The following is a 14,435-nucleotide window of genomic DNA, read 5'->3' as shown; positions in this document are numbered from 1 at the left end:
TCTGATGCCATCCGAGATGGCCCAGGAACCAATCCTTGTCCTCTCTCTGAGGAGCCGGCCCTGCCCACCTCCTGGGACCCCTGCCTGTCAGAAAGCCTGAGGCCAGGACACCTCAGGAGATGCTTCTCCAAAGTCTCTGAGCAGAGGCCGCGAGGGTGTATGCACGCATGCACACACACACACACATACACACATGCATATGCACAGTGCACATACGAAGTACCCACACACAGAACACACATACACACGTGCACACACACTCACAACTTTCGCCCTTTCTGCACATGGCCTGACCATCCGACCCTACAGGTGACTGGGTCCTCACTAACATGGGGCTGGCACGTGTACTTATTATATATCTATTACAGGGTCTCCATGTGACCCTGGGGGAGTCAGGGGATTACCCAGGTGGAGAGAAGAAAATGGTAAGGAAAGACAGATGTGCCAAGGGGCTATTCCCTGGACATGCCGCCTTCCTGGTTTCAAAGCACATTTGGTTGGAATTCCCTAAAAGAATCTCTTTCCATTCAGAATGACATCACGGGGACGGTGGGCGGGGGGCATCACAGGGAACCGGGCAGTGGAGGTGATGGCAGAGGCACAGAGCCCGCATCCAAGAGGTGAGGGCGGGGGACCCGCTGGCGTGCAGACCCTCCCGGCTCAGCGCCGAGCAGGACTTGGGAATGTCTGGGATGATTTTATGATGTGAGCAATTGCAGGCTTGGCTTCTTACAAGTGCAATCTTGTTCCCAAAGATATTTGCAGGTTAAGAATGCAGGACTACCAGTTTTCAGTGGTAGTTTCTAAATCCTGTAGTTAAAAAAGTGCTTGTTTCCCAAACACAGAATCTCTCTGTGTTGTGGGGGGCCACGCAGCCCCCAGAGGGCCCAGGGCGAGGGGAGAAGGGAAGCCCCGCTCTGAGCAGCTGAGGGAGGAAGGGTCTGCTCAACCCTCCAAACTGGAACTGCCCCTCCCCCCACCCCGTCCTCACCCCGCCCCCAGCAAAGCAGGTGTACCTGGGGACCCGGAAGCAGCCAGGCCAGCGGAGGGCTTAGAGCCAGAGGACAGGCTTGGGTGACCCGCTATGACGACCAGGGGTTCTCAGTGCTGAGCGATCATGTATGAGCCACCCCAGCCATGACTGAGAGAATCTGGAAAGCTCAGGCGGCAGCAGAAGGAAATGATCGGGGCCTGTTATGCCGAGGAAGCTCCTGACTTCCTCTGTCACATGCTCACGTCATCCTCAGGGTCACCGAAATTATTGAGAAGTTTTAAAAAGGTTTTTTAGTCTTAAATAAAGTCAAGTAATAGAAGACGGTTGTTCAAATGGAAGTCATTTTTTACTCAACCTACAATAAGAAGTTTAGGTTCAGATGTATAACAATTAGTTCTCTTGTTTTGTTTTTGGCATGCCCGTGGCCTGCAGAAGTTCTTGGGCCAGGGATTGAACCTGAGCCACAGCAGCTCCCAAGCTGCCACAGTGATTTAACCCACTCAGCCACAGGGGAACTCCTAAAATGAGTTCTTTACATAAATGAAAATCACGGTTAGTTATGACCCACCATGCTGACGAAGAAGTTTAAAGACCATGCAGGCAGTTCCCGTCGTGGCTCAGAAGTAATAAACCTGAATGGTCTCCATGAGGACACTGGTTTGATCCCTGGCCTCACTCAGTGGGTTAAGTGTCTGGTGTGGCTGTGGCTCTGGTGTAGGCTGGCAGCTGTGGCTCTGATTTGACCCCTAGCCTGGGAACCTCCATATGCCGCAGGTGCGGCCCTAAAAAGATAAAAAGGAAAAAAGAGACCGTGCACCACAGGACAGGGGTCTGTTCAGCCCAGAAGACCTTCCCGGAGGGCACCTGGTAACGCTCTAGAAATCCCAAAATGACGAAGCTCGGTCTTCCTGCTTGTACAAAGTTACCGCGGTAGGAAAGCGGTGACGCGCGTGTAGAAGGTTATCTGTGAGGACAGTTCATTTGGGGCACGAGCTATAACAGCAAGAATGTGGGAACAAACAGCTGTGAACGGTGGGGGGCTCAGAAGCCCAGCTCCCGGCAAGTATTTACTGACCGGAAAAGAGTGCCAGGTAGATGGTGATTCATTAAAAAACTGCTTATGAAGAGCAGTGCCAGCAGATCACCTGCGAAACACAAGTATGCGCGGTGCATGAACACAGGTCCACTTACGAGGGCCTAAGAAAGCCTGGATGAGCCTATACTGGAATATTAATATTTAATTTCTTAAATTTCTGAACTATTTTTCAGTGATTCTGTATTATTTGGAATCAGAAAAATTCAATCCCACGGTGGTGAAGCAGGTTAAAGATCCGGTGTTATCTCTGAGGTGGCAAGGGTTCAATCCTTGGCCCAGGAATTTCCAATATGCCATAGGTGTGGCCAAAAAAGAAAAAAAAAAAAAAGAGAGAGAAGAATAATACAACCAAAAAAGTAAAAGCAGGAGTTTCTGTGTGGCTGAGTGGGTTAAGGATCCACCATTGTCACTGCAGTAGCTCTGGTTGCGACTGTGGTACAGGTTCAATCCCTGGCCAGAGAATTTACACATGCAGTGGGTGTGTACAAAAAATTTAAAAGCATATTGTGTTGCATTTTTTATACCTACTCCAGATAGAAAAATTAGACCAAAGTCTACCTATCCAGGAATCTAAAATGTTAGGAAAATACTTGGACTGCATTAATTTTTCACACAACGTATTCTTTTGCTTAAGCCTAATGAAGCACGTGCAGTAACAGAAGATTTAGTGTCTTGTGCAGCCTCTAAGAGTTCATGTGTGGACACAAGAGAGACCATACGGGGCCCTCAGTGTGCTCTGGAGAGTCTCCCAGGAGAAGATGGTGGCTGCAGGGGCAGAACCAGGCCTGGTGCCTATGGGCACCTGCTGGACAGCGGAAGCAGATGGGAGCTCCTGGTTGGTGGGCACAGTGGGATGCGGGCCTGCGTGAGGGGCTGCACAAGGAGGTCCCAGGTAGGGGTGCACCCAGGCGCAGGGCAGGGGGGGCACCCGGAACCGAACGGAATGGGCTCTGTGTTCAGGATGACCCCAGAGGGCAGCTGAAAGCCTGGCCAGGCCCCAGCCATCTGACCCAGGGGAGAGCCCCCGTCCCTCCCCAGAGGCGGGTTTGCCTTGTAGGCTTTGTACTCTCCATGCATGGTGCCTGTCCTGGATGCTGGCTGGGCCTCAGATGCCCCACAGCTAGGCTGTCAGGTGAAGCCCCAAACTGTAACACAGATGATGGGAGCACAGGCTAAGAAGCCCCAAACAGTGACACACATGGTGGGAGCAGGGGCTCCATGTCCCAGGTCTCGGCAGAGCCAGCAGAGAGGTGACAGACACTAAAGGGAGAACCATTGCCCTTCAGAAGCCATCCTGATTGTTTGCTGCTCAGAGTGAATTCAGTGGCTTCTGTGACTGCTGACCGCATGTCCAGCATCCTTGTGACGTGAAGAGGACAACTCATGGTGCTGTGACTTCTGTGCTCACTGAATCCACACAGACGTCTCTTGGCCATTACGTGCATGGCAGGTTCTCCAGCTGATGACACACCCTCTGCGGTTAACCTGCCCACCACACCCAACCACGTCTCATCAGCAACTTCTTGCCTTCATCTATTCGACTTGCGTCTTACACCAAGTGAATGATGCATGTCTGCCAACCCCGCCCCAAACACACAATTCAGCATCACCTCCTGAGCTAAGCAGGAAAAACTCACAACACACACGCGCCTCTTTTTTTTACTCACTTGAGACAGCAAGATATTTGGGAATTCACACCTCACCAAATTCATTTGGGTCTTTGAATACTTGGGCTTCAAATTCTTTCTGGCTCTGTAAAGAAAAAGTGCTCAAATTAGTACAGATTTCCAAAAATGTACCAAGGAGAAAGCTCTGTGTGTCCCCTGATGTCTGAAGAGACAGGTGGTGCCAAGGAGTCCTTTGTGGCCTGGGGTCTCCACTCACAGAAGCCGCCTTTGCTCTAGCCCTGGTGTGTTCTGGGCCAGAACTCGGGGGGTTCAGCTCACTGCAGGAGGACTCATCGATGGCGGCGGGGCTGCAGGGTGGCCAGGAGGCGCTGGGCCAGGGGGAAGCTGGATGGAGGGCTGGGCTGGGGAAGGGATGAGGTCAAGTGAGACAGGAACCCAAGAGCTGAACACTTGGGATTTATTAGCGAGGAGGGTGCGGTGAGCTTGGCAAGGGCAGTTTCAAGAGTGGATGAGGAGTGCTGGTCACGGGCCATAAACGTGGGAGATTCTTCTGAGACACCTGCTAAGGAAAGGCAGGCCCTGGACAGAAGAGAGCAGCATGTGGAGTGGGGGGATCTCTCCTTTTCTTTCTTTCTTTCCTCCCTTCCCCCCTTCTCTTTGGTCTGTCAGATGGGACGGGTTTAGAACTGTTTAGATTCTGATGGGAGGGTTCTAGTAGTGACGGAAGAGGTTGAGGATGTGGGTAAACGATGGGGTTCCTGAGCAGACGGAAGGGCAGAGATCCAGGGCTCTGTGCCAGGCCTTTCTGAGTTTTTTTTCCTCTCTGTCCACCCACCCACCCACTCATCCAACCATCCACCCACCCATCCATCTATCCACTCAATATTTATGAGGCACTTACTACATGCTACACACAACATATGAGGAAATATGGTGAAAAAAGCCAAGTTCCTGCCCTTAGGGAGCCGACACCTACGTATTAGACAGACACTAATTAAGTGGGTAAATATAACCTAAGACAGGGACTGTGAAGACAAAGAAGCCGGTCAGGGGTGGAGAGAGTAGTTCAGATGGTCACCAGCCTCGGAGCAGAGACTGCATGAGGGGAAGTGCTCCGGACAGGGGCTCTGGTGAGGGCAGGGCGGCAGGTGGGGGCTGGGAGGTTCCAGAGAGGAGGGAGCAGGCGCTGTGGCTGGAGGGAGGAGGGGCCCTGGGAGACCTCAGAGCCTGCGGGGTGGGTGGGGTACAGCCTGGGGGGGGGGCACCAGAGCGTTTTCTGTCTTTAATCACACCAGACACTGGAGAAGTCAGTAGGGGACCAGAGTGGAAGCAGGAAGGCTAGTGACCTAGGCTTGGGGACTGATGACAGCAGCTTGACAGAGGCTGGTACCAACAGAGGCTGGTGGCAGAAGAGCTCATTCTCGGGTTACTGGGGAGGAGGAGCAAACGGTGTTGTCAGAGAGAAGGTTAGGGTGATCCTGGGTTTCTGACAGGGTGTGGGTGTCCTCTGCAGAGCCAGGGAAGACGGGGGTGGGGTAAGGTGGGGGCAAGCCTGGGGGGAGCCAGGGCTTCGGTAGGATGGTCTACTCCGCACGTTAAAGACAGCTGGAGGTACAGCCTGGAGGCAGGGGGTGGGTAGACATCACGCCCCCTGCTTAAAGCCCTCCAACAAATCCTCGTAACCTTCAAGACAGTCCAGTCCTGAGCTCTGGGGGGACTCAGCCGCTCTGGGCCCCCAGCCTCGTCATCATCCCAAACCAGGTGTTCTTTTAACCTGGTTCCTTTGTCACCCCCTTGCCCGCTATGCCATCACCATCCCTCTGCTTAGACTGGTCCTCCCCAGATGGACCTGGCTGACCACTGTATCCTTAACGACCCAGGGGGCCCTCCCTGTCCTGTCAGCCATTCACCGGTCTCTCCCTGCAGCCGATTTGGAGCCCTTCTTGACGGCACACACCCGTGGGCTCCACAACCACGCACTGTGAACCCAGACAAGTTCCTTAAACTCTCCAAGCCTCAGTTTCCCCACCTGTGAAATGGGGATATAACACCACCCACTGCCCAGAGCTGTTGGGATGACAGGAAGCCATGTGGGCCCAGCCTAGGGCAGTGCTGGCGGCTGGTGTGCTGCTCAGGCACTGTTAGCGCAATGATGCTACCACATGGCTGGGCCTCTGTGTTGGCTTTTCCAGGGACACATAAGCCTGCAGTGCAGCTCTTGGGCTTTTCGTCTCTGTTTCTGGCCCACACTGGGCTTCAGTGATTGATCCAGCCCCCCACCAGACCAAGGCCGGGGGCTGCTCCCACATGGCTGTGGGTCGGAGCTGAGCGGAGCGGCACCCGTTACCTTTGGGTCAGGCAGACACGGTCCAAATGCCTCCAGCAGAAGAGCCTCTTCTCTCACGGCTGCTTCGTAGTCTGGGAACGACAGCTTCCCGTCGTGGTCGTGGTCCTAGGGCGGCAGCCACGTGGCGGTTAGCGTGAGAGGCTCTCGAGCCAGACACACTTCTCAGGTGTCTACACGAGGAAGGCGTCAGAGAAGTAAGAGACTAAACTGCTGCGGCTAAAGGAATATCCTGGCACGGGAGCACGAGTCAAGGGCTTTGTTTCGCCAAGAGGAGTCCACAGCTCCTATGATCCGAATTCCCACTTGTGTCCCGTACCTGGCCCGTGGATTTTGACCGTCAGGCCGAAACTGCCACTCACCATCTTCTTCAGCGTGATCTCCACCAGGTCCTTGATGCCCTCGTCCGGGTCCTCCTCCGACGGCTGCTTGAGGAGGCTGTTCTTCAGCATGTGGACCATCTCCTCCTTGGAGATGAAGCCGTCACCGTTCAAGTCAAACACTTCAAAGCAATCTTTGAAAACAACCAGTGCGGGTTTGCCGCCATCCGTGGGGGCGTTGGCTCTGCTGCTTTTCAAGGTCCCCGGGGCTAAGGTGCTGCCAGGCCTCAGCCAACCGCCTCCCACAGTCAACTGGCCTCCCGGACACGCCCTGCTCTCAGCCGTGAAGAGCAAGCCAGGGAGCGACAGCCTAACATGTCCTTCTCAGGAAACATCGAGATGTGATGCTTAAACAGACTTGGAACTATTCAGGAATTAACCAAGCATCAGAAACTAGAATTAATGTTCCCTACTTTTAAGATTACAGGTCAGGACATGAAATACCTAAAACATTAAATAGCTAATCCTACGTGTGTGCACGCACAGACAGCCTGGCGGTCTGGCTCAGCACGGGCTCCCTCTCAGAAGCTCCCGACTTGCCTTTCTGTTAAGTTTGTCAACTCTTCTTATTGACTTGAATCTGTTTCGTACAAGAGGCTAACAGGAATTCACACCAACCAAACAACAAAGCCCACCTCCCCGGCATGGCTGGAGGGTACTGATTTACAGTTTTGAGATATATTCACCATAAAGCACTAGCACTAGCATAACGTGACCTCTTACATTTCATTTTTTCTTCCAAAGTTCCTCGAAGAAACACCGACAATCCGTAAACCCACTCTGAGACACTTACGCAGCCATCATTGTCTTTATCAAAACCGCGGAACACTGCAAGGAGAGAGCAGAACAGGACGCTTGAGCTGCATTTTTATTCCCTCCATGGGTCTGCACAGGCTGTATTCACTTTCAAAGTCTAGGCAAAGCTTCACAACCGCAGGGTCCAACGTTTTCATCTGCCAAAGGAGGAAACTAAGACATCACAACACTGGAAAACCCTTTCACTTACATGTTTACATTTTTCCTACATACTTTGTGGGAGCCAGAAAATTCTGCATATCTAAATAGACTAATCAACAATTAACACAGAAATTGGTATATTAAATATGTTGATCTGTGAACATGAAAGATATGATTTTCTATTTTGATATTGAAGGGAAGTAATGCTATTACATGACAGATAAGATTAAATCAATTTTCCCTGAAATGCTCTTGATGATGTAAGGAAATTTCAATGTCCCTTAAAAACTGGGTTTTATTATTCTATTTACTAAGAAGCAATAGAAAGAGTTGGGGTTTTCTGACATAAAGTAAGGGAGACTCAGTTGCTGATTTGACTTCGTCCTCTTCTTAAATTCACAAGCAGAGTGGTTGCTATCTCCTCCCTATGAGTACAAAGATTAAACTCTTCCATTCAAGTGGAACTGGGACCGAAGAACGTGAAGCTTCCTACCAAGGCCATGTCCAAACTCCAAACTGTCTTTTTTTCCAGCTGCAGCTGGACCTGGGCATCCGGACACGGCCGCCCTCCTACCTCTGTCCATGATCATGTCATCCGTCATCCCAAACGTCACGTGCAGGATGTTCCGAAAGGCGTTCCTGTCGAGCCCGACAACCACGCCCTGCCGCTCCGTCACATCCCCCACCAAGTTGTAGAAAAGGCTGATAAGACATTTTACTTCAAATTTATTAACTGTGAAAGAAAAAATGCAGATATAACAACATGCATTTAATCCATCTTTAATTCCCAGCTTTAACTCTGCACGAGCGAGTTTATAGACAGCAGCGCCAGGCCGTCTACAGGCATCCATTGTGAGATTCACGCCCATCAAAGCAACTGAGAGTTGCTGAGACCGCCCTAAGGTCAGAGCAGTGTCTTTCCCCAAACAGACAGAGTTCATTGGGTCACGTTCAGGGAAAGGAAGATTACACTAGTCCAGGCACCTGAACAGCGACTGCAGGTATGGTTCTAACCTTTACCAGGCAGTAGAGGCACAGGTCCAAGCCAGCATGCGATGCTATGGGCGGGAATTTTCCAGCATTTCCATCACAAGCACCCATGAGCTTCCAGCATTTCCATCATAGGCCTCCACGAGCTTTACAATTTAACATTGCTCTGGCCCCCAAACCAGGCAACAACCTTCACTGCACATGAACCTTCTGGACACCTAAGCTAGGTTTCAGAAATCAGCACCACTTATCACCTCTTTCCCAACCAAGGGTTGAAGCTCATGCTAGCACTCATTATGCTCTTGCGGGGAGTGTGAAAGTTAACACGCAACTGACCAGCAGCCTTGGAGGATGGGCGTTTTGTCTAGAGGGTGTGCATACACACGCACACTTGCCATTCACACAATTGTGTAAAGAGTGGTATTTGCATACATGAAGCCAAGGGTGTCCCAAGCTGTGGAGGTGGAAGGGCTAGTGTCTGGCATTGAGAAGATAAAAGTGGTTTAAAAACAAGGCACAGGTGTAAGACTTGGAAGATTTTATTTCAAAACAAGATGAAACAGGGACGAATTCTATGGGCATAAAAAAGAAGAGCAAAGAAATAGAGGAGTCACACTCCATCTTGCAGCCGGACAGGCTTGAGGATGACCTCTGGTTTAGGCACCACATTTAAGAGAGATGTTTAAAACTTTGGAAAATAAATGACTTAGTAAATAAAGTGATAAATAGCAGAAAAGAATAAAAATGTTATAACTTAAAAAGAACTGTTATTTGCCATAGAAAATGGTATGTCACTGCCTCGAAAAGCTAAACATAGAATTCTACGTGATCCAGTGATTCCATTTCTGGGTATTTACCCCAAAGACTTGAAAGCAGGGACTCTGATACTTGCACGCCAATGTTCAAGGCAGCATTATTCACGACAGGCAAAAGCTGGAAGCAACCCGGGTGTCCGTGGATGGATGAACAAGATGTGGTCCATTCACACAAGGGGTATGATTCAGCTTTAAAAAGGAAGGAAATTGTGACACCTGCTACAACAGGCATGAATTGTGAAGATATCACGCTGAGTGAAAGAGCCAGACAAAAAGGACCAACATTATATGATATCACTTATATGACATACAGGAGAATAGTGGGGGCTGGGGCCAGGGGAGGAAAGGGGGAAGTTACAGCTCAGTGGAGACAGAGTGTCAGCTGGGAAGGTGAACAAGTCCTGGAGATGGACAGTGGAGATGGTCGCACAGCAGGAATGCACTTAATGCCACAGACCTGGACTCTTAAAACAGTTTAAATGGCAAATTTTATGTTATACATATTTAATCACAATTAAAAACTCTAAAAATGAAGAGATGCTTTTCTTTCTTGGGAAAGAAAAGACTTGCATGAAGAATGACACAGTCTGTGTAGTATATGAAATGCTAGCTGAGAGGATATTGAATAGCAATTTTTCCATCTTAGCCAAATTAAAAATGAAAGAATATTAGCTTAATTTATTATCTAAAGGATCCAAGATAGGTAATTTTACATAGAAAAAAATTCTCTTGCTGAATGAAATGTTCTTAACTTCAGGAATACAATACTGAATACAATACTTGAATTTCCCTAAATGAAATTCAAAACATGCTTGTTACTCAAAACAAACATGCTTGTACCTCAAAACATGCTTGTACCTCAAAACAAAACATGCTTGTACCTCAAAACATGCTTGTTACTCCTTCTCTGCATAGTGGGAGTGGTCTTTGGATTATGGCTTCTATTTTTCCAAGGGGTCAGTAGTTTTGCAATCAGCACACAACTTAAAAGCTTGCTCTTCGGACAAGATCTTTGTCTTTTTAGATTGATAGAAGCCTGGTGGATTAACTAGACCACTGCTTAAGAGTCTCTGATCCTACAAAATTTATCCATTTCATCCTGGTTGGCTTGTGACCTCATAACTAAAAGAAAATCTGACTTTAGAAAAAAGTTTCTTGTTTAAAGAAACTTGAAATTATTATAATGTCCATGATCTGTCACTATTTCTGTAGAATTTTACTAGTAATCATGACAGTTCTTTTTTTTTTTTAAGGGCTGCACCCACGGCATATGGAAGTTCCCAGGCTAGGGGGTGAATCAGAGTTGCAGCTGTGGCCTACACCACAACTCACAGCAATGCCAGATCCCTGACCCACTGATCGAGGCCAGGGATCGAACCCGCATCCTTGTGAATACTAGTTGGATTCGTTTCCGCTGCGCCACAATGGGAACTCCTCATCACGGTTCTCAAGGCTTACTTTAAACATTTTATGTAATGACAAAAACCAAAAGGTTGACTGGTTTTCTTGCCATGTTTTCATTTATCTTTTAATATAGTCACAGAATATCTGCAACACACCGCAAACTCACTTGAAAAGGGACTAAATCAAATTCAGTGTTGTGTACAGCAGTTACTGCATTGTTTATTCAAAATATTTACTAGATGTTTTAAGATATGGCCTTTTCCCAGAAATGCAAGTATTTTGAGAAAAACAAAAGGCCAAAATTCTCATCAGATTATAATAACCATAACATCTTAAATTATGGGATGATTTTTAAAAAAAAATTTAAGATGCGTATACAAACCATAACTTTTTTTTCCCAGCACCATCCTAAGAGCATTTCCTACCACTCATTATGTTAGACACCAAGTATGATTAGAAGGCACCAGATCACATAATCTCTAGAATTACCTCAAAACATGCTTGTTACTCCTTCTCTGCACAGTGGGAGTGGTCTTTGGATTATGGTTTCTATTTTTCCAAGGGGTCAGTAGTTTTGCAATCAGCACACAACTTAAAAGCTTGCTCTTCGGACAAGATCTTTGTCTAAACCATAGCCAAAGCTGCTTTGCCCAAGCACGGTTCTGTTTTTCAGTCTGAATATAATTCTAAATTTACCTATGAAATTCTAGGACCCACTTTTCAGGATATGTGTGAGATGGGAGCAGACACTTTAGTAGATGTTCATCTTGCCACCTGCCACATCTCCTTTGCTTTGCTGGAAAGCGGGGTCCCCGTGTGTAGCTTTGTTGAGCTCTTTGGTTTCCAAGCACATCTCCTTGCTCTGAGATACAGGCTCCTTGCTGCTCCAGGCCATCTTTCCTAAAGATGCTCAGCCACCAACAACCATTTTTCCCTATGGATCTCTTGGTAATTTCCAGAACATGGACCTTGCCAGGTGATTTGCTCTACAAAGAGCTAGAAAGCAGGTGTCTGTTGGTTCTGCTTTTCTTGAGTCTGTTTGGTTTGGGTCCTTGTTTTCCACTTGTGTCTGAGGCTTAAACTACCTGTGTCTCCAAGTTACATATAAATCACATTTCTATAACGTAAGGGTATGTTAAGGGACGGTTTGAGAAGCAAGTGCGTGCCAAGTGTGGGAGTGATGAACTAGACGCCTGGGTACCTGGAAATGCTCAAGATCATGGATGGGCATGGGTGGGCGTGGGGGGCACCCCCAAGGAGCTGATGCAGGGATTCCCTTCTAGACTTCTCAGGGTCGGGCGTGGAGGGGGCTCCGCCTCAGGCTCTGCAGGCAGGACACTAGCATTATGGACCTGGCCCAGGAGCCTCTGCCCATCCGACACTTGATTCTTACTTACAGTGCTTGCAATCTTTAGTTAAGGATTCCGTCAGCTTCTGCAGCTTCTTGCGATTCATGCCTGGCGCTCGGGGAACCGGGCTGTGGCGGGCGTCCACGCGCGGCTGTTGGGATCCTCGCGAGCCCTGAGCCTGGGGCTGCCGGCGGGTCTCCACTGCGCGTGCGCGGCCCTAACAAGCAGGGTAGCCATGGCAACGGATAGGCGACCGCCGATTGGCTGCCGGGTTGGGGAGTGCACAGTCCTAACAGGCGGCGTGGCCATAGCAACGTCTGGGCGGCCGTCGATTGGCTGCCGAGCCGGCTCAGTCTAACTGCGAGGGCCAGCCTGGGGCGCTGGGGCCGCTTTCTGACTGTGACGTCCGGGCTGACTTTCCAGGTGTAGCTGGTTCGGGTTCACAGCCCCATGCCTGACCGCACCCTGGGTCCCCGAGGTCTCATCTTTGGTGCGTGCGGCCACTGCTCTGCAGAAGCAGAAGGGCGGGCGAGGGACTTGCTCTCAGTCCTTTTGCTCTGATGTCAGGTGGGAGTCCGCAAGGAGTTACCTTCCAGTTTTGGGTGATGTTATTGAGATCAAAAGGAACTTGGAATAGTTGTTTGTTTTCCCCTCATTCATTCTTGAGGTGGGGGTGGAGGCTGTCAGTGGAGTCTGGAGAAAACCCCTGGCGATTTTTAAGCTGGTTAAACAGGCACCCTCCCAAACGAAGGCAGGTTGATAACTGACACTAGCTTTGGGGTACAGCCTGACCTTGCTTTCCTGGAAAATATCCCGGTAAAACGGATCCTTTAGTTGTTTGAAAGACAGTTTCTGTGACTGCAAACAAAGGGTAGTCCTCACATCTTTAAGAGGACCTTCTGTTCTGAACACAGACGAGACACCCACCCTCTTTGAATTAGGACCGCAAAAACATGGGTTAGCTTCGTCTTGAGCACAAAACCTAGAATATTCTGCAACGTGTCACTTGTTGAGCCTCGGAAATGAGATACAAATTGTTATTTGTCTTTTATAAAATAATGCAAGTTATTTTATAGTACATGTACTGTCATTGTTACACTGAAAGTAGAAAAATTCTGCCAACCGTTAACACCCAACTGAGGTTTTTGACTTTCTTTCCATGTTCCATTTGTTTGTTGAATGGAGGGTTGGGATGCTGTTTGAAATCAAGGTGAGGATGCTTGGTGAAGGCAGGACCTGTATGATCCTAAAGCAAATTCCCTGAGAACAGTTAACTGATATGAAATGATAGTGATGGGATTGTAGGGAACAAATGGGGGAGGGATCAACCTCATACACTCACCCCAAAACCTGGGTGACTCCTGTCAGATGACAGAGCCGAGGCAAACCTTTAGTGAACCGCTGTAGGGCTCCTTCTAAACACAAGCAACTTGAAGATTAGTGGTCACTGGTCAATAAGAGAAGCTGTGAGCCCCTCCTCTCCTACCAGGTGCGCCAAAGGGACACCACAGGTGGGAGTCCCTCATGGGCAGGTGCCTCGGCAGACAAACACTGCGAGGTCCTTGTGCACCAGGGCCAGCAGCTCTGGCTCTGTTCTTCCTTCACAAGCTTCAGGCCTACCCCCCCTCCCCCAGCCCCATTCCCTTAAAGTGGAAAAGCCGAGGAAGGGCTGGTAGAAGTCAAATCTACCAGCAAAAGTCCCGAGCCTACTGAGAAGCCTTGGTGGGCTCCCCCACCAACCATGTCTTTCCTCCATATTGTCCTTTTAGCCAAATCTTCACAGAGGCGTGGTGGCATCTGTCACTTCTCTGAGCATGGGCTGAGCTCTGGCCTCACTGCAGGTCTGGCAAACCTTTCTCAGGGAGGCAGGTATTTATTAGGGGTGGGTTTTGTCAACATACTGGCAAACTTCAGAGCGTTCACTGCATTCTTGGGACGTTTTCAGGTTTGTATATTCAGACTTTAGAATGAGCCGTGGGCCTGCAGGAGTGTGCTGAGCGTACCTCAAGGCCTGTTGTAATTTCTGTTTGTAGGTTTTGTGGCCTGTGCAGAGTAGACGCAGGTTTTTGTCCCAAGGGCTTTTCTGAGTGAGGCAACTAAGCCTGAACAGTTAGCTCAGATCAAATCAGTCAGCAATTGAATAATCAAAAACTGCTTAATCTGGGCCCTGCTGGAAACACAGAACTTCTCAAAGTTCACGCAGCCCCGAGGGGGTTACTTTTGTGAGTACAAAGTGCATGAAAGTGACTGTGAGAGCTGTCAATGCTAAATTCTGTGTGCAGAGCAGTTTTCTCTTGGGCTCCCGATTCACTGGACTTTCACCATGATAAACAGCTGGGATTCTCAAGGTGAAGAAACTGTTTCACTTAGTGTGGACATTTTATGAGGGAGGCCCTTGGAAGCTGTGTAGGAAATGACATCATAGAGTTGGTTTCCAAGTAACTTACAGATCTATTATGAAAGGACTTTAATAAGAGG

At 49.1% G+C, this 14,435-nt stretch overlaps 1 protein-coding gene across 3 annotated transcripts; it reads right to left on the bottom strand.

Moving 5' to 3' along the window:
• Nucleotides 1-1,321: 1,321 nt before the first annotated feature.
• On the bottom strand, nt 1,322-12,160 carry CLXN (calaxin). 3 transcript variants are annotated; one of them, XM_085021229.1, is made up of 6 exons: nt 11,098-12,160; nt 7,974-8,132; nt 7,166-7,270; nt 6,425-6,576; nt 6,066-6,170; nt 1,322-3,842 (listed from the first exon to the last, which is right to left on the bottom strand). In XM_085021229.1, exons 2-6 carry the CDS (start codon nt 7,999-8,001, stop codon nt 3,783-3,785), a joined length of 450 nt encoding a protein of 149 aa, XP_084877355.1. In that variant the 5' UTR covers nt 8,002-8,132; nt 11,098-12,160; the 3' UTR covers nt 1,322-3,782. The 3 variants fall into 3 exon arrangements, with proteins under 3 accessions (XP_084877355.1, XP_020945075.1, XP_084877357.1); XM_021089416.2 differs by having other exon boundaries at nt 12,006-12,160; XM_085021231.1 differs by having other exon boundaries at nt 7,974-8,101; nt 12,006-12,160.
• Between the last annotated feature and the right edge of the window lie 2,275 nt (nt 12,161-14,435).

Source organism: Sus scrofa, chromosome 4, assembly GCF_054392235.1.
Source record: "Sus scrofa isolate SSC_HxYL_T2T_F1_AM1 chromosome 4, Sscrofa_HxYL_maternal_Yorkshire_Landrace_v2.0, whole genome shotgun sequence".
NCBI classification, from domain to species: Eukaryota; Metazoa; Chordata; class Mammalia; order Artiodactyla; family Suidae; genus Sus; species Sus scrofa.
Note: the sequence above shows the minus strand (reverse complement) of the source record. Positions and strands in the feature narration are given on the sequence as shown.

Excerpts from the sequence above, each read along its gene's own strand:
- CLXN (XM_021089416.2), bottom strand. The coding sequence starts at position 12,063 with ATGAATCGCAAGAAGCTGCAGAAGCTGACGGAATCCTTAACTAAAGAT. Across the intron at positions 8,133-12,005 it reads AACTAAAGATTGCAAGCACT|TTAATAAATTTGAAGTAAAA; the intron begins GTAAGTAAGAAT and ends TTTCTTTCACAG. Across the intron at positions 7,271-7,973 it reads TGACATGATCATGGACAGAG|TGTTCCGCGGTTTTGATAAA; the intron begins GTAGGAGGGCGG and ends CTCTCCTTGCAG.